Raw genomic sequence first — 26,364 nt, forward strand, 5'->3', positions numbered from 1 at the left:
TAAACCAAACTGAAAATTGGTGCAAGCAGTAAAGCAGCCATCAGGTTACAAAGATCTGCTCCATAATCCATGGACACTGATTTTAATAGCAGCAGGCTAATAAAGGAGCCCATCTCAAGAGAGCTTTGCTCACTAAGGCTCTACCAAGGATACAGGTAGCTGGAAATGCACTAGTCAAAATGGCAATAAGCTGTGTATGTGTGCATTGATCTATGCCCACACCACAGCAGGCCATCTAAAACACCCTGAGAACATCTAGGCATTGCAGGGAGATACACACTTAGATGGCACACAAGGTCTGTTTTCAGGCCAGGTATGGTCTGAAAGACCAGACAGTAAGTTTGTCCATTTTTTCTGCTTAGTTTAGAAGTGATCATGGGCTAGGTGTGGCAGTGCTCTCTGCAGAGCTACATCAGAAGACTGGTACATCACATGCAAGGAATCATCAACTGCCTAGATGCTGTAGTTCCTTAAATCTAAACAATCGGGGCTTTCAAACAACCTTGTTCTGGTGTCCTTCAAGCACTTCATCCAAACTACTGGGAAGTTAAGTCACATCAGACCAAGTATATGTAGTGCCTACAGATTTGTACATGTTTTCTTCCAGACCATAAGCTTTTGATAGACAACTTTAGATCAAATTCTTCATCTCTTTTGTGTGGGACAAAAAATACAGGGAACCAGAAATAAATTCTGCTCTCTCACACTTTCAAAACTTACCCAGGCCCACCAAATTCATACCAGAATACAAAAGGTCATTCTGGATGACCAGTTGTCCGTAACAACTTGTTGCTGATGGTTATTAATAAAAGGTGCAAAGAATAAAAAAGGTTGGAAAATATACCAAGTTCCTACCTGTATTATCTTTACACTTTTATATGATAGAGCGATATTAACTGAAGTCATGCCAATTTTCTCTCATTTTCAAAATTTATAGTGTTTCCAATCAAACACTGCCATATTGAAAGATGATTTTTAATTCTTCACGTGGACTCTATTAGGAAGACTGTTACAAGCAAAAAAAACAAGCAGGATAAGTAACAGTTACCCTCCGAGCTGCAAGATTTCCCGCCAGTTCACTGACTCTTGATTTTCTCTGATTTGCCAATTCTTTTACAGAATTAACTCCATCAGAAAACATGCTGATTAGTAACTGAAGAGGAACAACAATGTCTAGTTCAGACAACACCTGAGGAAATACAACAAATAAGAAAGCATGAGTTTCAAGTTGGATCACAAACACCAGCTACTTTATATGCATTTTTATAACATGATCCTCAGTTCAGCAAGCTCTGTGAATTTAATTTTGGAATTCAGTGAGGTGAGGTGCAAGCATAGATTTCTGTTAGAATCAGGGCAAAATAAAACAGGTTCTTTCAAAATATTTGTTGGCATCCACTTGGTGCACCTTGAGATCAGTTTCATGCACAAACACCCAGGGATGTGAGGTTATTCCACAAAAATATTTCTGTAAAGCAGAAGTATTACCAATACTTGAATGAATAACTAGTTATTTATTATTACTTAAAACTGAATTCCTTTTTTCATTCTAAGAACCTGGTCAGAATAGTAGCCTACAGGTGTCAACATAGTGACAGGATTGTTAATTGCACATCACTTAGAGAATATTCACAATCTACTATGCCACCAACACTCAGATAAATATAAGCTCATTTGTACTTGTCATTAAGTGTTATTAATTCAAGAAAAATCAAAAAAAATCATGCTTTACTTGAAAACTCTGTATACCTAAAAATTGAAATTACAGTCAGGTAAATTGGTCTTTGCAGAGACCTTAATTAAAATAACCCTCAGCAGAAGAAAAAGCAATAATGAAAAGTACAGGTATTGTTCTGAGGTGCTGTGGAAAATTTTATACCCTTTTTGAACTCATTGCCCTCAGGTGACATGATTATCCCTGGAGCTTTTGATAAGAACATTGGGTGAATGTCAATTTTGTGGGCAAATATAGCACAAAAGGGCCAGATCAGCAGAAAGCTTGGCAGGCACAGAGCTAGTCTAATCCAGCTCTTCATATGCAGGAACAACTACAGCTGTTTCTGGAGTCTCAAATTAATTTTGAAATCTACAGACCAATTTCTGTGGAGACTAAAACATAGTGCTGTAAGAAAGCCAACTGAATGGCCCTAAAGACTCAACTGACATAGATAAAAGAAATTCCCAGGCTTCCATTTTATTAAAGAATCACAAAATCATTTAGGTTGGAAAAGATCCCCAAGATTACTGAGTGCAGCCTTTGACTGATTCCCACCTTGTCAACTAGGTTATTGCTCATGAGGGGTTAGCTACACTCAAGGTCTGTCTACCAACCACCCTTATATTGGAGCAAAGGGCAGAAGGTGTGCATCAACCTTGCAAAAGCAGATTCTTTTTCAAAATTATCAGCTGTTTCAGCATGACTTGTCAAGCGAGGACACTTACATGCAGCCAGAGCAATGCCTGCTCTTGCACAGAAGATGGATACCCTGTGAATCTACAGCTAATAAAGCCAAACATCTCCTCCAAGGAGAAAGGGAGAGGACAAAGCTCAGTGTCAAACATTTTGCTGAAAAACAGAAAAAAAATGTAGCATCACTGAATTAGCATGGCATACACTGTGTGAGATAGAACAGAAAACTGGTAGAAAGCTAATCCTACTTGCAGCCTCACCCTCCATGGGAGCTGAGTTAGGCTGCTGATACCACCTGTCCTAACTATATAAGGTCATGTCTGAATTTGGTGATGTACCTTAAGAATTGACATCCCATATGTCCAGTTTCATTTGATAGCAAAATCTTTTCCAACATCCAATGCAAAAATCAGAAAATTACTCATCTCACTAGTCCATTATTCCATGTTTGCACTAAAAAATTTACAGCAATACCTACAAATATGAACTTACAGTGAGTTTCAGAGCCCTGTCATCAGTTAAAAGGCAATGAGAAGTTTTACTGACAAAGTCATACACCAGACATAAAATTACGATTCCGCCACCATTCTTATTCTGGTGTTTCCTTTGCTCAACAGGGGAAGATATTAGCTAAACAAATACCAAATCAATGCCAGCTCTACTAATCCCCACCATTTCTCATCAACTGGACAGGAGGAGAAAGATGGTCCTTCCAACATGCTACAGGAAGCCACTAAAAATGTGCCTTGCTCACACCAAAGAAGCATCCATGTAGTTGGCTCTTGATACAAAGATATCCGGAGCAATAAAAGAAAACTTTCCCAAAGATTAAATCCTTTAGTCTAAATGTAAGTTATAAAAACAAATCTGAAGCATTCACTCACTACTGCCTATTGCACACATAGGCATTTTTATTAGTTGTCTCCATCTTACCATGCTAAAACCCTCAACAAACATATGCAAAACCAGAATGACTCCACCATATGCCTACATACCTCAGCACTTCCCGGAACTCTTTCAGTTGGTTATCAGGCACTTCCGTCCTTATAGCTTCCAACCACTCCGGCATGATACATTCCCACACCGACTGGTTTATTACATTGTATGGAATCAAGCAAAGGATTCGATTCAGCCCTTCTTTTAATTGGGTTACAGCACTACATGATTTGTCCCAGTATCCACCAACCTGTGGGTATTTCCAAGGATTACACTGATGAATGACATTTCTAGTCCCTGTAACTTGCTCAGCATCACAAATTTGCTCAGTATGTTGCAGCAAGGAAATTTTAGGAGGTGATCATTAATACCTTCAAGGCAGAATTTAGAATTCAGCCATGGAGCTGCATTGTTTTTTCCTCTTCCATTTGACTCACAGTACACAAAAGCATTGTCCAAGACTTAAATGAAGTTTGCTTACTTCCACGCCATGAATCAGTGTATTATTATTTACAGTTCTCAAAAAGGCACAGATTTATTTGGTCAAACCTTCACCATCAATTTTTTGCTCCAGGCAACTTGTTACCTTGCTGGGTCTTTATTTTGAAAAACTTGGTCTGTATAAGGTGTTCTTTCATTGGTGTTTGTTTAGGGTTTTTTTGAAGAAAGGTTCTACATGACAGAAGCAAAAAAATATGCTTCTAAGTACATAAGTAATTGGCATACAGAAATTAATTATTCTAACTGACCTCAGCTCACATCATCTGTTCCTGACTAATGGCTCTAGAGATGCCTGCTGTTTTGGCAGCAATTAATGGTAATCTCAGCCAACAAACTATTTTTCCTTCATTCACCACAGCTAATTTCATGGCTATTTGTCTTCATGTTCTTGTGAAGCCTTGCAAATCTGGCAAGTTTTTGGTCTAGTCTTAAGTATTGCAGTAGGGGGTAACAAAACTCAAAAGAGAGGCTGGATCCAAGAAAAAAATCTGTAAGAGATTACAGCATGAGGTTCAATCCTTCCTTTTCCCCTTAACCTCTAAGCCATGGTCTCTTTTGTTAAGCTTCTAACATTCAAAGCACCCATCCAGCTCTCAAAGTGCCTCAGCTGACCTTCAATCCTCCCACAGCCAGGTGTATCTTACAGCAATGGTTCAGAGTAAAACACACATCCATGCTGGTCTGCATATGAACAGCAAATCCCATACATTAGGTCATGAAAAATCCACAGATGCACAGTTCATGCCTGATGATGTAATACATCACATGAAGTCTTGACGGCCTTTCCAAGTCTAGCCACTTAATTTTAGGAAACAAGCCCAACATGTCCTCTGGACATTTTACATGAGAGGCTCAGAAAAAGAATGTCTTACAAAAGCATGATTAAGTGGTGAGTTCTGCTTCATAACCAACGGACAGAAAGAATGACTCCTTCTAGAAGAGGTTGCACCAATGGTTACACTTAGGCACCCTGGACAACCTTCCAGGTAAGTCTCTCTCTCCATCAGCAACAAGGCAAATTATGTCAGACTGGTCTCTTAACTGAGTCACTCAAATTGGGTCTGAAGTTACTGGGCATTGGTATTCCCAGAATTCCCTTCGGTTACAACTGTGTGATTTCATAAACCTTAATTCACACCTGCAGAGATGAAGTATGCAAAGAGCAAAGAAACATCACTAAAGGACAGGCTTATATCTGGGAGTAGGCAAATGACACCTTTTAGCAAAGACAAGTTTGGGTACTTCAGCAGCATAATGAAAATGTGCAGCTATCAAAAATGTGCAGTATCTTTAAATACCTATAATATTCTTTCAAACTGTCTTCACATTATAATAATGCCTAAATAAAATAATAATAATAATTTTTAAAAAAATAATAAAATAAATAATGCCTACTTTCTAAGACAGTAAAACTAAAAATTCCATTAAGAGGAAAAATTCCAAAATTCCACTGCTCCCTCTACCTCTGAGATTTCTTTGTCTTGTTGGAGCTGGGAAAGAAAAGGCATTTTTACCTAAGACCTTAATCTCTGTGGCAAATAAGGGAGCCTTCAGATAAATCATTCTTACCCTGGCAAACTCCATTGGCTTAGGAAGGAGGCACATAACCATGACATCAAACCGGACATCACAAACAGTCTTCAACCACTTAGTAACAAACTGGGGCTTCAGCTTTTCAACCAGGCTACCAACTTCATCATCCATCATGTAAGCTGTAGAGTGAAACCACTGGAACACCATACTAACCAGCCGTGCTAAACTCTCTGTGGGTGTATTCTCACTGGGAGTGCAAAGGCTCACCTGGAAGAGTGAAACACAAACCAACTTTCATTTCTAGAATTAAAGGTGGGAAACTTTTTGTCTACTATATTTTGCATATTCTCAGAGTTATGAGGATGCAGACTACATAGGAGACAAATGAGATGATCAGTTTTAAGTAGAGGTTGGTACAGCACAATAGAAAAAACATTTCATAACCAGAAAAAAAACAATAAAAGGGAAAAGAAAATAGGCACTGAATTTTTTTGTTTACTTTCAACACTGAAAAAAATCAGTATAAAGTGCTTTGACAAAGTTTTTGGTTTAAACTTTAATACTTTTAATTTCAGAAGGTACTGTAATACCTAGTAAAATTTCTGATATACATACACACATATATATAAAATGTACAAGATAAAAAGATAAGTCAAATCAAGAACTTCAAAAATTCTGAAAGAAGATACCTACTTAATGTACTAAGTAAAAATATTCCAATCTTGAATTTTTGTCCTCATTTGGGGCGTGAATATGAGTTTTAAGTCTTCAGAAACTCTCACATAATAATCAACATTCTTCTCCCTTTCTCCAAACTTTCTAAAATGATACCTGGACTGTAAAGCTGTCACAAATCTGAGATCAAGTTTCTACCCCAACTCACAGGCCAGCACACTGCTAGGTCCTTAATTACCTGTTGTTTGAGCTCTTGGTATCCTCTGGGGACAGGAGACAAAGCCTGAGAAGAAAGGTGAATTGGAAAGAGCCTGAGAGGGAGAATTCTCCTTAAGGAGAATTGCAGAGTGCAGTTTCTGAGGATCCATCAGACTGCAGCCTGGCCTACTAATGAATGGCCAGCAGCAGTCCTGCTGTTTTGGAATAATCTCTGGTAGCTACTTTGTGGGGTAGAACCAGCAGAGCTTCATTCTCTCAACCCACACCAGGTGAATGGAGTACACTGGCTGACACAGCTTGATCAAGCTAACTGCAGGAAGGAACAGCATCCCACTAAGAATCCGACAGCCTAATCAGAGGTAAGAGAGAGAGCTCTGCTTCCAGAAAGTGATGTTGAAAGCTGGAAGGTGAAAAATTGATTTTTAGGGGATTGCCTTTTAAACCTAAAATAATGGCACTCAGCAGAGGGTACTTCTGAACAGAAGCTGATGGCAAACAGAAATTCAATTAAAAACTGAGAGTGAATAGCTCTGTTACACACTTTATAGAGGACTCAGAGGAAGTCAGCAGCTCCACCCAAACTAGTTATGAAATCTCCAAGTCTGACAGCTTCACAGGACAAGTTTTTTGCTTACAAATCGGAACAACTCTCCGACTGAAGCCACGAAGTGAGGAAAATAAATAAAAAGAGGTAAAACTGAGACTTCAGAAAGTAAAGATGAGGGAATCAAGAAGAGTGAGAGAAGAAAGCAAGAATTTCTTACCAAAAACCATATTCCAAACTGGCTCAGGAGGCGTTGGTCATGCTTGTCATCATCTTTATTATCAAAGTCTGTGTTGTCCAGGGAATGATGGGAAGAGGAGAGGCCCATCTGTCTCCTTCGGTTGAGTTCATGCTCCCTCTGCTCAGCATGAAACTCTGCTTCTTTCAGCAAGCTATAAAACAAGCTTGTGGTCAGTGAATGCAGCTTTCCTGCAGTGGATACAGGTATCTAACCAAGAGTAACTAGATGTTAAGCCATATGATGTCATCACTTTCCTGAACAAAATAACATCAAATTCTAGGATTCCAGGCTGACTGCCTCATCAGGACAACACTCACAGCTGATCCATTCTCTGCTAAAGCAGTGGAACTGTCTCTGCTCTTAAATTATCCCGGTGAAACTAAAATTCACCTGCACAAGATTTGCAGGCAATATCTACATGAAAGCCTGATCCTGCTTTACATACTGGTGGCTCGCCAGCTGCCGGATTACCTGATCACAGCTTCCACGGTGCACACGAGCTCCTCTGCCCCGCACTCGCGGGTGTTGATGGGGGGCGGGGAGGTCTGGTACAGGTGGGTTTCGGCGGCCGCCCCGACCTCGCTGCTGTGGTGGTTGGAGTGGCACCTTTTGCAGTAGCGCACGGGCCTGTTGCCATGGCGGCCGCAGCAGCCCGCCGAGAAGCACGTGACGACTGCTCTTCTGACGTGGGAGCTACAGTTCTGGAAAATAAAAAGGAGTTTATCAGGCCACAAGTATCAGGCAATGGAACCAAAAACATGGATGAGAGTCAGCACGAGGGAGCTGGCTCAAGTGCTGGCAATTTCCAAAATCACTCTGTAGAAGCACAGCTGTGTGCAAACTCCTGATGCCAAACATCACTGACCTTCCAGAAAGATAAGCTGAGCCTAGACTTAAATGTCACAGTTGCTCTTTTTCTGAAACACTCCAAACTGACACTTAAGTCATCAGCCTCAATCTCCTGACTTGGAGCAGTCTCTAAATTTTACAGTAGTTCTCTTAACTCCTGCTTATGCTTCAGAAGGTCTTTTTATGTTACAGGTAGCAACAGGTAGATCCTTAGGAGTGCAAAACCATGGTGCCACCATGCCACAGTTTATGCTATGTAAGGACCTGCTTATCACAAGAAACTGTATGAGCCTCTGAAATATGGACCTCAAATTTCTGCCACCTGGTAACCCAGCCCAACAGAAAAGCTTTCTTTACCACATGAGAACTAGAATATGTTATACACTGTATTCCTTGCTATTAAATTCTTATTAAAACACATTAGCTGGTATGTACTGCAAGCAGATTCTTTTTGTCAGCAATCTTTTCAGAGCCAAGCACTGAAGATTTTCAGTCCATTTATTTTTAAAAATGCACGTTTTACAGTATGATTTTTGTCCAATTTAGGATTAATCCAAGACTTCAAGGAGATGAGAAGATATATAAACACTTAGATATAAATTTCAGCTCTTGTTCTATCCTCTTCATAAGCAGAGTTATAGAATAAAAACAGAGCTCAACAGCATAATTGAATTGCTTTACTAATTGCCACTTCAGCTAAAACCTACAACTCAAATCAACATCATGAGTTTTAACAAAAAGAAACCTGCTGCTGCTGAATCATTTCCATCCACCAATAAATGCATTCATGGATAAATTGTGAAATTTTGGAATGGTACAAAGAAGAACGCACTAGACAGGAATGGAATGACACTAGACACAACATCAAATCATGCCCCATCACACAAATGGCTGAATCTTACCTTCTTCTGACATATAGCAGAAATTTCCGCTGTAAGGGGAAGGCATACAAAACATGAACACAAAATGACCATCTTCCTGATTTACTATGGCAGCCATGGGAAAATGGACATCCTGGATGGAAGTCTCTGGGCTAAACTTGTGTTTCCAGATACTACTGAAACCCCTAAGCCTAAGTTAGGACACTGCACATTTAGGCCTATGGCTATTTCTACATTTAAATGCAGGAACAGCCTTGGTGCATCAAGTGTGACGTGCTCTGCAACTCCTCCACCTTCTGCTTATGCTTCTGCCTCACAGACAGACTTTTAAAAGCACACCTTGTACACGCTACTGCGGCAGGCTCTAGGAGACACTGCTCTGATGGGCCTACATGGCTTGTGAAAGCTCTCAGCATAAAAGAGTAGTGAATATGGATGAACAATGTAGAAGCAGCCACTATGTCTGTGGCCCATCATTTCAGAGTGAAATGTTTGCAGATTCAACCTGTAAGCAGTAGCTATTTGATCTGTTGCCCTGGCAACATATGATTCAGTAAGTTTAAGTGGCTGATTAAACAGAAGTGTTTCCCTTAAGTAAATAAAACATTCTTAATCTGGATAAAATTTCAACTAAAAGCAGACAGCCAAAAAATCTCAATTGCTTAAGAATTTTCAGTTTTCAAAGCAAAGAGACAGGCAGTGTCTTCCTTCTATCCCTGGGAGGGTTATTTTAGATAATATGCTGATTAGCCTGTCAACACACTTTGTCTACATTCTAGTAGATAATAAAATATCAGGTTTTCTCACTGATCAAAGGGCAATGATTGGATCAATGACTGGACCATCAAAAAATATTTTATGTCCTTTTCTGATTTCCTTTGCAGTCTCATGTTATAGACTTTCAGCAGCTTTAAGAGCTTTCGAATCAGACTTGGGTTACTGGAAGAACTAGCCCCAGTTTTTGGACACCGCTCTGGGACATAAATACTTTTTAAAAACTTGGCTCCAATCGTGAATGCTTCAAGATCTGAAAATCTGTTAAATTGTCTCTGTTTCCTCACACATAAAGAGTTATATAGTATTTCAGATAAAGGATTAGTCAATTCTTCATACTATTTTCAGGACATTAAGCAGCATTAAGTACAAACTGCTTTAAAATTAAAAAAAAATTCCAACACTTTTGAACAGAATGCAGCAGTTCAAGTAAAACAGTATGGAGAAATATCAGAAGCATAGCTTTGTACAACTATGACTAGTTTGTACCTACCCTTAAAATACCTCTTACCTTGTGGCAGAAGAACATCAATCAACCATTCACTGTGATCCCTGTAAACATTAATTTAAATTATATAATAAACATAACAAAATCTTTACATATATATATATATATATATGGATTTATTTTTGCACAGAGGAAATTTAGATAAATCAATGTGGTAGGAGTGCTGCTTTTTTCAAATGTAGTTTTATAAACTGCAGATTGGTTTACATTACGTCTCTTTGTTGTGCTGTCTTACTGTAAATTATCACTTTGCTGATGTTTGTCACCATGTTCAAGGCTTTCAAAAATTACTTTTGAGACCTAAATTTATCAAATTAAAAGAGAGTGCACTCTGAAAGTCTGACAGCTAAGAAATGATAGTGAAAAATAACAGATGAACGTAGAAAAAAACCAAAGTACCAGTACTGTTTCTTGTGAGTGTCCTTAGAAGCTATGCTTCTACCAAATTCAATTACTTTTCCTGCAGCTTTAAATCAATGATGACTTGAAAACCTAAGGTGAGATGTAATTGCTTTTCCCACAGCTGGTGTGATTTAAAGTTGTCTTAAACTGAGGAGAAAAACACTCCTTTAGGTTCTGAACTACCTGTAACCTTGTCCATTTGAAGTAATGACTGGCACTGAATTTAAGTATTACATATTACCGTCGGATTTTGCATGCTAATGCAAACCAAAATAGCAATTTAAAGGTAAAAAAGACAACCAAAAATGAAAACAAAATGAGGTTATTTTATCTCAGGGTATATTCCTTCGAAGTACTGGTCAATCCTGGATCAATTTATTTGATCTCTGCTGTTCCACAGTACATCTTAGAGACTAATCTGAAATACCTGTTACAAAAAAGTATCAAAACCTCTGTAAAAGAGCTTTCACTGTAATGTTCTGCTTTTAATGAAAACTAAAGGATGAGGACTAAATATGTTTCTTAAGCAAAAGCCTGTACATTAATGAGGTTTCCCTATCATAGTCAATGCAACCCACAGTATCCATTCTTTCAGAGATCTCAAATTAAAAACTCTTTAAGCTAGGTGCAAATGCTGATCATGTGGGGTAAATATCCATAACCCTTATTCATATTGAGCGGCGGTGTGCTCCATATACCTCAACAGGTTCACCTATATAAATTATATGCTAATCATACTGCAATAAAGCAAAACTCCAGAGTTCTGAACTCTGGAGTTTGACAATATTTATCATTTTCCAGCTCTTGGTTTACCTACCCTGCAATTCTTTGGCTGCATTCTTCACAAAGATATAGGGGAGGTGGCTTATCACCCAAAGCCACAGACAGGGACGGGTCAATGCACATCTGAAACGTGGAGAAGGAAAAGGATTAACACTTCTGTTCATTGAAGCTGGCTGAAAAAGTTCAACATGTTAATGCTAGGACATAAAACAGAACACAGCTTTGGTGTGCGTTAACAGCATTTAGTATTCTGAAAGAAAATACTCAGCATGTGGCATACAAGATCTCAAACTATTTCTAACAAAGATAGGGATGTAAGTGAAAATGAGAGCCTATAAAAAATAGGACATACTTCAGTACCAGTATTATCATTTTCTGAAAGACAAGTACATTTTGTTATACACTGACATCATTTATTCACTGTACACTTCCACTTTTTTCCCCAAAGAGACAGCACTTAGAGGATCCATGGCTTAGGACAAGCTAATGTAAAGGTCTAGATTTTTCTTTCCCAACAATGCCTCTTCCAGCAAAATCTAATTTTCAGTCATTGCTGCTTTTAAGTATAGAGCACAACTGCAGTGACAGATCAAAGACTCACAGTTCCCTTGGCAACATAGGTCCAGACTTTGTCTTGCATAAGCTTTTATCCTTTCACATAAGTCAATTACAGAAAACAGTTACAGTTAACAGCCAGTTCCACACACATTTGTTCAAGTGTTTTGTACTACTAAGGAAACACTTAACAGTAGTATGCATACACTGTATGTTAACCACTATGATCAAAATGTTTCTTACTCCATTCAAGTGCAAGACTTTATAAATAAAGGCAAATACCTCTTTGAATGTTTCTCATCTGTGTTAACCAACTCTTCTATTCAAGACAAAATGGGCTGCATTTTTCTGAGTGATGACTGATCAAAGCTGCTTCTGTCAAAATTAGGCTAACAGATCATTCAAAAATATTCAGGTATTTAAGCTGCAAAGCTTGGAACTGCACTTTTTTATATTTTGCTCTATTGTGTTATTAGCCTGAATCTGGTGATCACTACAACATGAAGGAACACCTTTCAGCACTTCTCCTGTGAGAGAGGGATAATTGAGAATGATTGGAGTGTGCAGGAAGGTGGTCCCTTGCAGGACTTTTGAGACAAGTGTCATCATTATGTCCTATCACAGCCTCTGGAAAAGGCTCACTGAAGAACTGTTTGACTAAAGAAATTATATTAGTATTCGAATTGATGCCAGGAAAATTGGTGGTACCTTCATATGTAACTAGATACAAATCAATTAATCAAGTACACCTAACTGTACCATGCTCTGGACTTGGGCTGCTGTTCTTGCTTCTGCTATCAAATTGTTCTGTGAGCCTGGTCAAATCCTTTTCATTTTCACTACATGTGTGAACAGTAAAGATACTATTTACCTCCCTCAAAGAGGGCTGCAGGAAAGGTAAGTAAAGCTTTATTGCTATTTGCTTTAGGACACATTCCAAGCAAAGGATCATAACCAGAGTAGGTGCATTGTATGAGCTCAATCAGGATACCAAGGTGAACATGTACCTACATAACTAAAATAATGTTTCCTGTATACAGTAATATTTGTGCACATATTTATACACATATATGTGTTCAGGAAAACATTTACATGGATTGGCCAGGAGTCAGATTAGAATTTTATAACGTGCTCTACAACCATCACCATGTTTAATTTCAAGATTTGTCCCGCAGTAGTTACAGGAAAACCTCATCTTGCTTTAGGCAGCCGAAGAACATATTCACAAAGGCCTGGTCCCCTTGGTCTCAACAGGCTTTGCTGTTCCCTTAGCAGCTGCTTTTGGTCACCTGCACACAACCACAGCATAGGACTGGGGTCAAAGTGCAACCTCCCCCACCCCAGACAGCTGGGTTTGGCCCCTGAAGTAACAGCAGTACCTTCACAGCTGGTTTGTTAATCGCGTTATGGCATTCAATGTGCTGGCAGTGAATAGGATTCCAGGCTGCAAAACCAAAACACGGCTGATTAATAAATGAGAAGAGATATTTATATTCTGTGTGCCTAGCAGTCTCAATTGAGAACAAGATCCTCTTGTACTAAGTAGTATACAAAAATGAGTATAATACAAAAAGCGATTCCTCAAGAAGTTTAATAATTATAATAAACAACCTTGAACATACAGGCCTCCTGACTTATTTACAATATAAACGAACCATGGATTCAGCAAGAAAATGGAAAAAGTAAGACACAGACATTCCTGTTGCAGACCCTTCTTGATCTCACCAACATCCTGAAATAATTAACTATCCTTCCACTCCATGAGCAAGATGGTAGGAGTAGCTGAGTAAATTCAGTTATATTCCCAGGCAAAATGAAAACTCAGCTATGACACAGGAAAATGAGTCCAGAGACAGAATGAGCCTTAGTTGTGTAATGACAAGAAGTAAACAACAAAGGGGTGCTCAAATGGCATCACCTGGATGCTCTGCGGGATGCCCCCAGGTCAAAATGCCATGCAACTGCAGATAATACTCATCCCATTCTGGGATATATTAACAAAAAACTTCTATATAAGAACAAAACCCCAGTCTATCCAGTGCTAGTAACAGTTAAGAACGAATACTATCCTGCTTAGTTTACAGACCTGCTTGCATGGAAGAAGTGATGCAGAACAGTATATGAAGAATTTTATTTTTTTTCTAAAAAGTCAAGAAAATGTATCAACCCTTCAATGGAAGGCTTTAGAACAGATCAGACAAACTTCTATCGGGAACATTCAGGTTGCACTTGAGTTGGTCTAGGGGTCCTCTAAGATTTCTTCCAACCCTTCGTTTTTACAATTTACAATGTCATATTCTGGTCTAGAAATTTTAAAAATGATCAAAACATATGCCATATGACAGATATTACTTGAAACAGGTTGAGACAGACAAGCAGGACAAGCAAGTCATGAGTTGTTGCTAGACAGTCATCCCTGTGGCAGCACTATCCCATCAGTATCTCTGGGGAGTCTGGCAGACAGAGGACTTTGTACCATCTACCTACTCCAGCTGCATTCCTGACTTTGTCTCGCATTTTCATCCTATAATCAACCTTGAGAATTTATCCATTATACTAACCGCACCTGACATCACCTGACTTTTTTTAATAGTAACAGCCAGATAAGAAGTCTTAGGAACAGCAGCAGTGTTAGCAGCTGGCACAACAAAGGCAACCAAAGCAATAATTGAAAGGAACATAAACCAGAACTGTTGTGAGGCCCAGGCAGCAGTTTCACAGACCATTTGTTACAAACACAATATTTATTTCGTCTCCTGTTCTGGTTTAGTTATTATTGGGAGTAAGACAACATATTTACTAGCCATGATCTGAGTTTTTATTTTTCATAACATCTTTTGAAAATGCAGATAAACGGATATTGTATGTAGTTATCAAAGTACAATTTATCAAACAAAAAAGGTCAAAATACATCATAGAACTGTAAAAACATGACTTTAACACTTCTCATAATTCATTTATTTTGGGCTATACAAAACCAGCTGCACTGACCTGTGTACTGCAGTCCTCTGTACTCACTGATTGCCCCAGGGGGTTTTAAATTGGGCCAATAGTGAAATAACATTTGTACCGCTGGAGGTTTAACTTGAGATGGTCCATAGGCTATCACATATAGCAAATCCTAAGGAAAGACATGTACAAAACAGTTATTTTTACAAGGTAACAAACCACAATTCAATATATTGTACTGCCGTTCAAAAGATAGCTGAACACACAAAACTAATACATTTCATGCCCTAACAAACTTCCTTTTTATGCTCTTAGAGACAGATTAGATGACCAACTTCAATGCTTCTGAGTTTGATCAGAGCATGCAATAGCAACCACCCACCACCCCACAGTGCACTAACAGAGCAAATTGAACTCTCTGTCTAGCTGCGGAGCAAAGAGGTGAGATACGGATAAACAACCAGATTCAGAGCACATTCAGACAACAATACTCACAAATAGTTCTCACAAAACTTCAGTCCCACAGGAACTGAGAAGCCTGCTCATTATTAAAATTGCCACTAATTGGAGCCACAACCACATAGCACTTAGGAAACAGAGCTCTGTTCTACAAAGCATGGAACAGCCTCTGTAAACTAAAAATTAGAGGGACCTTCCTCTCCATAATCCAGAGGGAGGATTGGATATAAAGATCATTTACAACTTCTTGGCATACAGTTGGTTCAATTTTCAAGCCATCTGGTTTTTGTTACTACCCAACCACAGTCATTTCCACAAAGTATATGATCATAAACTTACTTTCCATACTTCTTGCTTATATTTCATGAGGCATTCCAGTAACTGGCAGTGATACACTGAGAGAGAAAAGAGTATAGACTTAATACAGAAATGGAAACTGAGGTTAAAGAAGTGATGGAATCAGATGATTGGCTTTGCTTTGTCCATCTAAAACTCTACGCCTCATTCAAATATTTTTCATTTTAAAGGGCTTGCTAAAGAATCATTGCCCTGAGAGTCATCACAAAATGTAAGAAAACCTAATATTAGTAACTTGTTTCTGTCAAGAAATGCAGGAAGATTATTACCATGAGGGTAAGAGCTTTTTGCACAGCCGTGGAGATCTTTTTCAAACACATCTAGTTTAAGAATATCTGCTGAATCACTAAAACTTTGTCCTTCTGCCACAACGTAAGTGGGTATCTTGTCATTCATCTTGAGGCAGCAATGGAAATCATATGTAACAATATATTATTCCCACATATACCAAAGGCTGTAGGAGCCACTCTGCATCAAACAAACATGAGAGCCAAGTGAACTACTTTACCTGTCTGACTTCCCAAAAACCCCAGGGCAACATTTTTCTCTGATGTTTTGAACACAGACATCACAAAAACAAAAACAGAACATTTAATGAAAAAAACTGACTTCTGCAAGCAGCTTTTAAAAATGGTGTTCTGCTTTTATCTACCTGTGTGAAGCACATTAGCATGATGTGACACTCCTGATGCACACGATGCAGTGTGGGGTTCCTCCACACACACACCATCTACCCATCCGCATAAGACCAGAGACAGGTGACAGTCGACCATCATGCAATGTAACAGCTCACTGGGGTTAAATATTGTTTTGATTTGGTTATGTGATCCCAGTGGTTTAACAGGGACTGTGTCACTTTTGTTTAGATACTCATAATTACATTTAACTTCTTTATAGTTCCATTAAGCCTGCAGCCAGCATTACTTGTCTTCTTTAGAAAGGCTGTACCAGTTTTGAATTTGGTGATACTTGAATCATCGTATAACACAGTTACTATGAATTTCTGTAGTCAAGGTAAGCGGTATTTCTCTCCAACACTGATGTTAGATATAACATTACATTCTGATCTCAAACATGAGTAGATCAGAGTCTCCAATCCTGGGCCAAATCCTCTTTCTTCATCACAAAGAGATCTCTTACCTACATAATGATTACTTCCAGCATGATGTTCAGAAACCCAAGTTTTGACTAAAATAACTCATTTTACATCTTGTTCTGGATAATGACACAGATTTTTCCCATCATCAAAACTTTTCTGATTGCACTGGACAATACTTCCAGACTGATCATTTCAGAAAAAAATGATACTATGTTTCATGTTTACACATACCTGGGTTTGATGTGTACTGCATTGCAATCATCAGCATTGATGATGCAGACAGATTGACATGTGCTGGAACACCTTCTCGTTTTGAAGATCCCACTTAAAAGAAAGGAAAAAACAAATAAATTTTCTATTGTAATAGGAAAATCAGGTGAGAATAGCATGTAACTGATTCCAACTCTTGCAGATAAAGTTCCTAAGGTACCATGTCATGAAAACAAAAATCAAAAAGAAAGAAAAAAACCCCTAAAAAACTAGAAACACACTGTATTGGGGGGTGAAACACCTTTTCTGGTGGAAGAGAAAGATGGCTAGGTATTGATTCACAGAGCACGCACCTGGTTTTCCAGATCATCCCCAAAACTGCATTAACCAGTTGCCTTCTCAGGCCCTCTCCTTCAGAACCCACAGACCCGACAAAATAACATCACTTGTATACCAAGTGCACCTAGGCCTTGGATTGTAGGAGGGGTAAAGAGGAGCTGGAGAGTGAGGAACCAAGAACAAATGGAAAGCCTGCTGTTGAGGTGTACTGAGGAAGGGCTGGGGCTGGTGATAGCTGCTGGTGTATGGCACAGATTACTTTTCAGGGAGCATCTGGTAAGAGCTCAAGTTACAGCAACATACCAGAAACATAGTCCCATCGCCATGTGAACTGTGCTGAGATAGTGATGAAGAGCAGCACTGAAGTGTACCTTTTACCTCACACAGAATGTGGCTGGAGCTCCTCCTGGTTTCCTATGAAATGGGTTACTGTTAAATGGTATACTTGGAAAAACCCTGCAGAACTTTTACATGGCAACATGGCTTTGAAGGCAAGCTCCTACACAGAGATGTCACTTGTATCTTTCCATCCTCACAGCCCTCTCCCAAGCCTGGCTGCCAGGACCCAAATACCAAGCATTTGGGATAGAAGCACAGAACTGTAGCTACCAGCTCAGTGAGCTGTTTTCATCCCTCCCATCTGGCTCTCCAACTGCTTAGGCAATCTCTTGCATCCTCCCTTTCAGTTTGAATCAGAATTAAACACTAAGGGAAGGAAAGGTTCTGCACTTGCCTTGCAAAGGAGCATATAATTCCCAGCAGGGAAAGACAAGGACACTAATTAAAAGAACACTCAAATAGAAACGAAGGAGGGAAGAGAAAATGGAGAATTTCTCCCTGTCTGTTCTCCACATGACCCAACGTTACTATGGCTCTCTTCATTGCACTTCATTCATTTATTTTTTAATCTTATCCACACAAATAAGAGCCCCCAAATTATTACAGAAAAGTGTATTTGTATGGATTTAAATTGAAAAATACTTGGCAGCTCTAACTGGGCAATTAAACATGGTCATCAGCAAAAAAGTAGGACAGTACTAGATTAGTAAATTTAAAAAGCAGCAGACTGGTTTCATACAGAAATCTCACCAAAACTGATAGAGAAGAAAGGCAGCATGACAAATGCAAATGCACAGATGCAATCTCTGTCAAGGGCAGTTGGGGAACTATTTAAGTTGGGGAATCTATTTAAGTAAACCAAGGATTTGACTCAACCAGTTATTCTGAGGTATAGTTCTACAGATCTGAGGACAGACAGGATATGTCACCACCTTCAGCTGTTCTCTATCAGGTAACAGCAGCAGGAAAAGAAGTTGTTTAATGCAACATTCTGTTCTTAACACAAAGAGGACGTATTGCACATATGTATGAAATAGATCTTAGCAATTTTCATTTGCATACTGTCATTAGACCTGTCAAAGTTAATAGAGAAAACCTCATTACAATGTATTAAAAAGGACTATTTTACATGGGAAAACTGAGGTACAGGAGAGTTAGGGGAGTTTTCCAAAATCATTGACTGGTCAAATTAGAAAATACAGGTGATAAATGTGCATTAAATATTAATCTTAAAACACTGGACTGTGCTTCTTTCAGCATTTTCTGCACACTTAAATGACATCACTCTTGATCTCTGTACAGAAGCTGTTCATGTTTTTCCATAAAGGTCAGGAATATAGCGGTAAGGAGAAGACAGTCTCACAAAATCACAGAATGGTTAATGTTAAAAGGGACCTCTGGTGATCATCTTGCCCAGTCCCTCTGCTCAAAGAAAGGCAACTAGAGCAGGTACCCAGGGGAAATTGTGTTTTGAGCATCTGCTAGGATGGAGAATCTGCAACTGCTCTGGCAAACTGTTCCAGTGTTTGGTCACACACAGTAAGAGGCTTGTTGGCTAAAACTGACCTAATATTGACCCTAATGATTCTGTCTGCAGAAAATGGTTACATTTCTCATTACTACTGAAGTCCTAACAAGCTTTTTGTCAGGTACATAGACAAGCATTCAGAACACACCCCAAGACCCACAATGTGCAGGGACTATGAAATTAAGTAATCACGTGACATCCTCAGGGAGGGGAAGTAAAAGAAAGAATGGGAAAAAAAGGCAGGGACCCTCAGATTCAGTCCTAACACTTATGGATAGGAGAAATTACAGGCACAGCTATTTAGTATAGAACTTAGAGAGAAAGAGCTGAGTAGACAGAGGGAGAAAAATCAGAAATTCATCACAACATCATTACATTGAGAAAAATCATACTTGTACATCCAGATATAGTCCAGATGCAAAAATCACGCTTGTTGCTATTGCTATTACTTCAGCAGCAGTTTGACCATTGATTCTGCATTCAATACTCCCACTGCTGGCACTGAAAGCTCTTTGAGTCTGAAAACAGTGATTTCTTAAATAAACTTCACACTTTAAATGAAGGAAGAATTCACACGAAAACACAGCATAACAAATAAATAAAAATTATAGAACTATTTCCCTTGGAAAATCAGTCACATGAAATTATTTCATGTATGTAAGTAGACTGGTGTTCCATCACTATTCCATAACAGATCAAATTTTGATTCGTACAGTCTGATACTATTATGTGCCAAGACAAAACAATACTAGAATGAGTTCTACTTACATATAGCCATAGGCAGAAAAGATGTGCTGAGATACTCTATAATATCCTTGTGCAGAAATGGAGGAAAGGTAGCTAATGTTGAAATCATTGTATAGGGTAAAGTACTCAAAATATCATCACTGAGAAAAGGAAGTAAGCATGTAGTAGTGTAAAAAATTGATTGCCCAAGATCTGTTGAATAAAATGAAAGAAATATAAAATCATTACAGTGAAAAAGTAATTATGACTATGTACTTTTTTGTTTACAAAACTAAAAAAAAAAAGTTCTATTTAAATTCAAGCTTTCCTCTCAAAGTAACTGGGGAAGATAATCATTGCAGACAAGTGACTTCACCCATTTTTAAGACCCTCCTAAATAGAGAGAAACAGTTGTTGAACACTACTCAGAAGAGTTTGAAGGGAATATGAATACTACAGCCAATAAAATAATTGGTTAAAGTCAATGTTGATTTTAATCATAAAGTGATTAATGTATGATGGCTTGAATTTAAGCAGAGATGCTACGAGAATCAGAATTTGAAATGCACATTGTATGGAAGGCCAGATTTTGCAAAAAGCATTCTAGTCTTTATCATTCATGTTAAAATAAGAGCTTTATTTTAATAACCCTCAAGAGTTCTACAAAGTACCTCACATATACTGACTACAGGAAGCATCGCTATCTTTCAAACCACATGTGATTAAACGACAGATCTTGATTTCCTGGGAAACCTTTGAAGCCAAAAGTGGCCAGAGTTTAAAGGAAAAGAATATTTATCAAGATTTTCTATACTTTTTCTAATTAATCACATTGTAACTCTTTGGAAAGGATACTTAATAACAGTGCAACATTTTAAGATCCAAAGAGAAGGGATAGTTTATTGCGTATCTGGGCACTGTGGAATCTTTATACTCTCTCCCAAATGAGGAATTGAGCTGGTGCCCATAACCCTCTGACAAAGGTTACAGCACTCAAGGAACCCCAAGTTTGAACCTGAATGATGATCCAAAGACGTCAGAAGGCCTTTCTCCTGCATGAGAGGCATTACTTTTGTTAATTACTCCCCAGCCTTAAGTATGTTACACAGGCCTTCAGTCTCACCTGTACAACTGGTGTGATTTAAAACCGTCTCTGGAAAGCCAGAGAGATCTGTAGCTGTAAACATCCTGGGTCATAGCAAAAACTAAAATCAGCGCTCCATTTCAGTGGTTCTGGCCAGCTTTCTATGCAAGGGTCTGACCAGACCCTCAATGTTACAGAGTGCTTCTCTCTTGCAATACATATTTATCAGCTAAACACTGTCTTTTATAACCTGATTGGGCCTAAGCTCAGGATTGCCTAGCACAGCAGTTGTACTTACCCAAACAAAACTGATTGTTCTGATAAAAAAATACATATTTCTTTTAGTCAATTACTAAGCTGAGGAAGAAATAAATAACAAGTTTTGCAGCAAAATTTAATTCTCCACACACAAAACCATACAAAATAGCAAATGATCTCTCCTTGCCCCAAGCATGAGTCAACAAAATTATTCCTGGCACATATTTATCTAAAATGTTCTTAAAAACCTGCAAGACAGTTCACTCGTTCTCCTGTCAATTCATCCTAATGCTTAAAAGTCTTTATCATACAAAGATCTTCTTTATAAAAAAAAATTTCCATTGCTGCCATTTAAGTGTATAACTTCTTATCCTGCTCAACTACAACCACAAATAGATTGGTTTAGTTTATTTCTCCTCACAGCAACCACATTTTCATATGATAATCACATCTCCCATTTTTCTCTAAGCTAGATAAACGAAATTTTTTGGGGTTTTCTCTCACTGTTCACATTTTCTAGACCTCACATCATTCTTGTTTTTTACCTGGACTCTTCACAAATAGTACGTGTTTTTTCTGAACCTAGATGGACAAATCTGAAAATTTTACTCCAGCTGAGGCCTTGCTAGGGCTGTTAGAATAATAAACACAATGCTTTGGGTGTCTCATACACAAAAAAAAAATGTTTACCACATTGCTAGAATAATATTTATATATTAGTGACTTATGGTCTTCTCTGATCCACTGTTAACACTCAGAGCTCTCTGCAGCACAAGCCAGTATTACCTCCTTCTCCTTTGATTTTCCTACTTAAGCATAGTATTTTACATTTCTCCTTTGGACACATTTCAAAACAGAATGCAACTTGCCACAATTACTTGAATCACGTATCTTTCACACAAAGCACATGCCAGTAACCATCTTGATAACACCTACAAATCCAAGTGCTTTCTCAACTCTATCAGCTAAGTAAAAAATTAAAATATTTAATAACACTAGACCCAGCACAGACTCCTGTAAGATTTCCCATTGGTATATGCTTCCAGCTGCCAAGCCACTCCTAGAGTGTTTTCCTCAGGTGGGGACCATGTCCCAGGTTGCCTATTAGGATGTAAAATGACACAGCAACAAAAATGTGACTAGGGACAGGAAAACCATGCAAGGAGAGCCACTGTGTTGCCATAAGAAAAAATTATGTTTGTCCAATGTTATTTGTTCTTTACAGGTCTTCATTGATTGTTAATTATCACCATGTTATCTATTTAGGAAAAGACTGTTTTGATAATTAACTCCTCCATTTCTAAGAATTGAAGTCAACAAGTCTATAATGTGCTATGGGCCCTGCTTTTGCAAGATCATACCATTTCCTAGTGCAGCAGCCTTTGATTCAAACACACTGCTGCCAGCTCAAATGGAATTCATCACTTAACAGAAACAACTTTCCTCCTGAAGAATTTCAACAGCATTATCAGATAGACAACCACCTTCCTATACTGAATTATGTAAGTAATACATCATAATACCACAATGGAAATTAATATTTGGCTAATACATAGAGAGAATACTGGGCTACTGGATCCCAGTATGGAAAGCGTAACAGATTAACAAGCCAGACAGATGCAGAGCAGAACTCGAGGGAAAACAACACAAATACAGCACAGTCACAAAAGAAAGCTTGCAGCTAATTTAAAACATAAGACAATATCATTTTTCTCTGAGTCAGACAGAGATGCTGCTACCATTTTTACACAGAAGTATTTTAAAACCATCTCAAAGCACAATTACCATGTTTTTTTCTTCAATTAGATATATACTATATTCTGTGTAGAGATGGACCTTCACCAGAACACTCAATCTGTGTATTTTTGATAGGCCAGATACACATTTGCAAGCTCTGTGCATTTTTAAGAGACCCACCCCAAAAAGACAGTCTGAAGTTATTCCAGCAGATTCAAGTTAAAAATCTGGGTAGTTTTACAGCCGTGCAATTTTTGTTACATACCATTGTGTTTTCATTACATACCACCAGCACACCACTAAAAATCAGACAACCTCAGAATTCAAATCCACATTTAGCAAAAAAAAGTCCTTTATTTAAGAAAGTCAAACCAAACACTTGGATATAAATGCATCCCAGGAGATTTGAAATCCAGATCCAGGTCAGTTTAGGCCCATCTCTTCTACTGCATATATGCACCACTCATGGATTCACAGCACTGGAATCATTCAAGGGCCTGCTTACCATGTTGCCCATGTTGTAGCAAGGGAACTAGATCCAGCAGTGTCACCAGTGTCACGTAAAGTCCTTGATAGTCCAAAGATGGGTAGTCTGATAACTGAGCATCACGACTTTGCTGGCCACGTTCAGATGGAGCATCTCGCAGGACGCTGTAAAGGAGGGAGCGAGTAACAGTAGGGTTGATGGAACTGACCTGTGGTCTTAGAGATGGGGTGAGTGGGAATGGCACAGGAAAAAGACACATGGTCATGGGCACTGTCAAATTGGAGGCATCTTGATTCTCCTTCTTCCCTGTGCGGGACAAAATGCTGTTGGGGGGACAAAGAAAAAAAAGAGACAACAAAGACACAAAGAACAGCACATTACATTGAAATGACACTATAAAACAAATAATAAAAGACCAGATACATCCCACATAAGATGCAATCACTACCAAAACCAGCATGTCTACCAATCTAGCAACCATTTACTTTCATGCTTCAAGGTAGGAGAATTAAAAATTGACATCTAGGAAAATTTCATTGCATCTCATGTGTTATCTGGTTCATAAGGAGCAAAAATATAAAAATGCATGTTTCAGTGCCCTACCCATGTTTCACAGTTAAGAAAAATTCTGAGAATTAGAAGTGTTTAGCTGTGTCAAAATAGGCTGGTATTTTGCTCTGAGATTCTGAGGATTTTGAGAGATTTATTTTTTCCCCCCTATAATCTTTTGAACCAACTGAGTGAAAACATGCAAAATATAGGTGTGGCACTTGCAGAAACATGTTTTAGCAAAGAATAAACATGTGTGTTTGTTAAGATAGTCTTAAAAATCACATGTTTATTGCATTAAAATAATGTCTGTATGTATTTTATGATACTGTTTCATGACCACTCACTCAGTATCATTTGAGATAATGAAGTTTAAACAGGCACATGGATTTAGAAATAATATAATATTTCTAAAATGTTAACTAAACTACGTTTGGAAAAGTCATAAAATAATATATAGTAGATGGTCTTTAGCATATGTTTGTGAGCTAATGATAATGGTTGTTTATGTGTGTTTTTAATTTTGCCCATGTTTAGGGAGGAAACATTTTGCTTTATGAATACAAACACTCCTTGTGTAAATAGTTACCTTCAAAAATCTAAGGGCTAAGCAAGCAAGACCAATTATGTAACTGCAGATCAGACGGTATGTTACCATACACTCCTGCTGTTACTTACGTTATTATTCAACAAAACTCACTATAAACTAAAGGAGAGATAATTTCAAAAAATAAAAAGAATTTAGTGGGAATCAAAATAGAGGCTATACGTCAACCAGCTTGTTATGTAGTTTTAAGAATGTTGCAAACATGGTTGTAAACATGGTTGTAAACATGGTAATCTAATTTATTAAAAAAAATAAACCCCACTATTTTAAATAGAAATAAATTGTCACTTAAGCAGTGTTATATTTTAGTTATCAAGCAATTATAGGGTTAGTTCATAATCTCCATATGTGCCTATAAAATATAATACACCTTTTAAATATATTAACCCACACACAATGGTTTTTTTTCCTTTTTACAGCACATTTTTGCACCTCTCAGTCATTGGGATTTCCAAAAGCAATTCCTGTTGGTTTAACTCTGTTCCCAAAGTCAGTGTTAAAGGTTATAAAAGACAAGTCAGTAGCACTAAGATTTCCACTGACTCATGAAGAGCAGAATTATGTCAAGAGAGAGCACTTCTGGAAACCTCTCTTCTCTTTAACAGTACAGAAATCCCTATCATATAATCACCTCAGCAAATCTTACCTCCAAGTCAATTCAACAGTTTACACAAGTAAGCCAAACTCTTGCTAAGGTGCTTATAAGACAAGGTATCATTCATTTGCCATATATACAAAACACTTTTACAAAAACAGTTCTTTGCCAAGTGGCTACTATCACATGGCTACATGGCTACTATCACATCACCTTGCAGTCAGAGATGACAGACAAAGCCTGTCTTAAGAAACTATATTTTTGGTTTTTGGTTTTTTTTATTGTGCCTCACATATTTGGCAGATTATTTTGGTTTCTGTTACCCAATGTCCAGTAAAAGAAACGTGATCACTAGCACAGTGGTGTTTATGAAATTGTATCAGAAGATCACCTAATATCTAGTATGACTTTAAAAAAAAATTATCAGAGTGCTGATTCCTTTTAATTTGCTTGATGTTCATTTGCCATATTTTTCAGCTTATCTTTAGAGATATGACTATACTCCTTTCTTGTCTACCAACAGATAATACCAATTATGCATCCCTTTATTTGCCAAAACATCACTTCAACTGCACTTATTTCCAGAAAGGATATTAATCCTTTCTTTTTACACTGAGCTATGGGCCCATCTCTGGATTAGATGCCAAAGCACGCTTATTGTATCTTGATCAGGGCATCCTTCTGTTTAACAGTAATAAGACTAGATCTAAATTCCAGCTGTAACCACACCAAATTTATTAAAAAACAAAACAAAACAAAAAAAATTTCATGTCCAGGCTTTTGCCTGACACGTTTTTTAAAAGCAATAAACAGAAGAGGCAAAACTGAAAAGCTAGGAAGTCCCTTAAGACCAAGATACAATGACTGCAATTTGCTTCTGTTTCAATTCAAACCAAGTGCTGAGAATTTGGAGTATCTGCAAATCATAACTCCATACTGAACTTACTCCATACTGAACTTGCTCTGCAATAAGGGGCAAAGCTACCAAGGCTTGTTTCAAGATGTGTATATCTTTGCTGCAAATCTATCCCAAAATTACTGCCTTCCTGGAAAGGTCTCCTAAAATGGGTACAAGTGAGTTACATCTCACCAAGGCAGCAAAACAAGCCTGGCCATTAATTAGCCACCAAGGCCTTTAAAACTATGCCTCACATAAAGTATTTTGCTTAGAAATACATATGGAGAATTTTCTTCAGGAAAATGTGAAAGAATAAACTTTTTTGTGAGATG

At 38.1% G+C, this 26,364-nt stretch overlaps 1 protein-coding gene across 13 annotated transcripts in view; it reads right to left on the reverse strand.

The window, feature by feature from the left end:
• The window catches only part of UNC79 (unc-79 homolog, NALCN channel complex subunit), a 107,529-nt gene that overhangs the window by 72,529 nt on the left and 8,636 nt on the right, over positions 1 to 26,364 (reverse strand). For 11 of the 13 annotated variants that reach the window (XM_048307079.1, XM_048307069.1, XM_048307068.1 and 8 more), the window contains 15 exons: positions 23,402 to 23,706; positions 19,860 to 20,030; positions 16,907 to 16,999; positions 15,559 to 15,614; positions 14,803 to 14,932; positions 13,191 to 13,255; positions 11,291 to 11,379; positions 10,075 to 10,115; positions 8,811 to 8,839; positions 7,531 to 7,760; positions 7,039 to 7,210; positions 5,417 to 5,647; positions 3,406 to 3,596; positions 2,443 to 2,566; positions 1,049 to 1,189 (listed from right to left, as the gene is read on the reverse strand). In XM_048307079.1, the coding sequence (XP_048163036.1) occupies positions 1,049 to 1,189; positions 2,443 to 2,566; positions 3,406 to 3,596; positions 5,417 to 5,647; positions 7,039 to 7,210; positions 7,531 to 7,760; positions 8,811 to 8,839; positions 10,075 to 10,115; positions 11,291 to 11,379; positions 13,191 to 13,255; positions 14,803 to 14,932; positions 15,559 to 15,614; positions 16,907 to 16,999; positions 19,860 to 20,030; positions 23,402 to 23,706 (2,068 nt within the window). Of the gene's footprint in view, positions 1 to 1,048; positions 1,190 to 2,442; positions 2,567 to 3,405; positions 3,597 to 5,416; positions 5,648 to 7,038; positions 7,211 to 7,530; positions 7,761 to 8,810; positions 8,840 to 10,074; positions 10,116 to 11,290; positions 11,380 to 13,190; positions 13,256 to 14,802; positions 14,933 to 15,558; positions 15,615 to 16,906; positions 17,000 to 19,859; positions 20,031 to 23,401; positions 23,707 to 26,364 lie in introns of those variants that run through there. The other 2 variants (XM_048307074.1, XM_048307078.1) reach the window with 2 other exon arrangements.

This window comes from Corvus hawaiiensis, chromosome 6 (genome assembly GCF_020740725.1).
Source record: "Corvus hawaiiensis isolate bCorHaw1 chromosome 6, bCorHaw1.pri.cur, whole genome shotgun sequence".
NCBI classification, from domain to species: domain Eukaryota; kingdom Metazoa; phylum Chordata; class Aves; order Passeriformes; family Corvidae; genus Corvus; species Corvus hawaiiensis.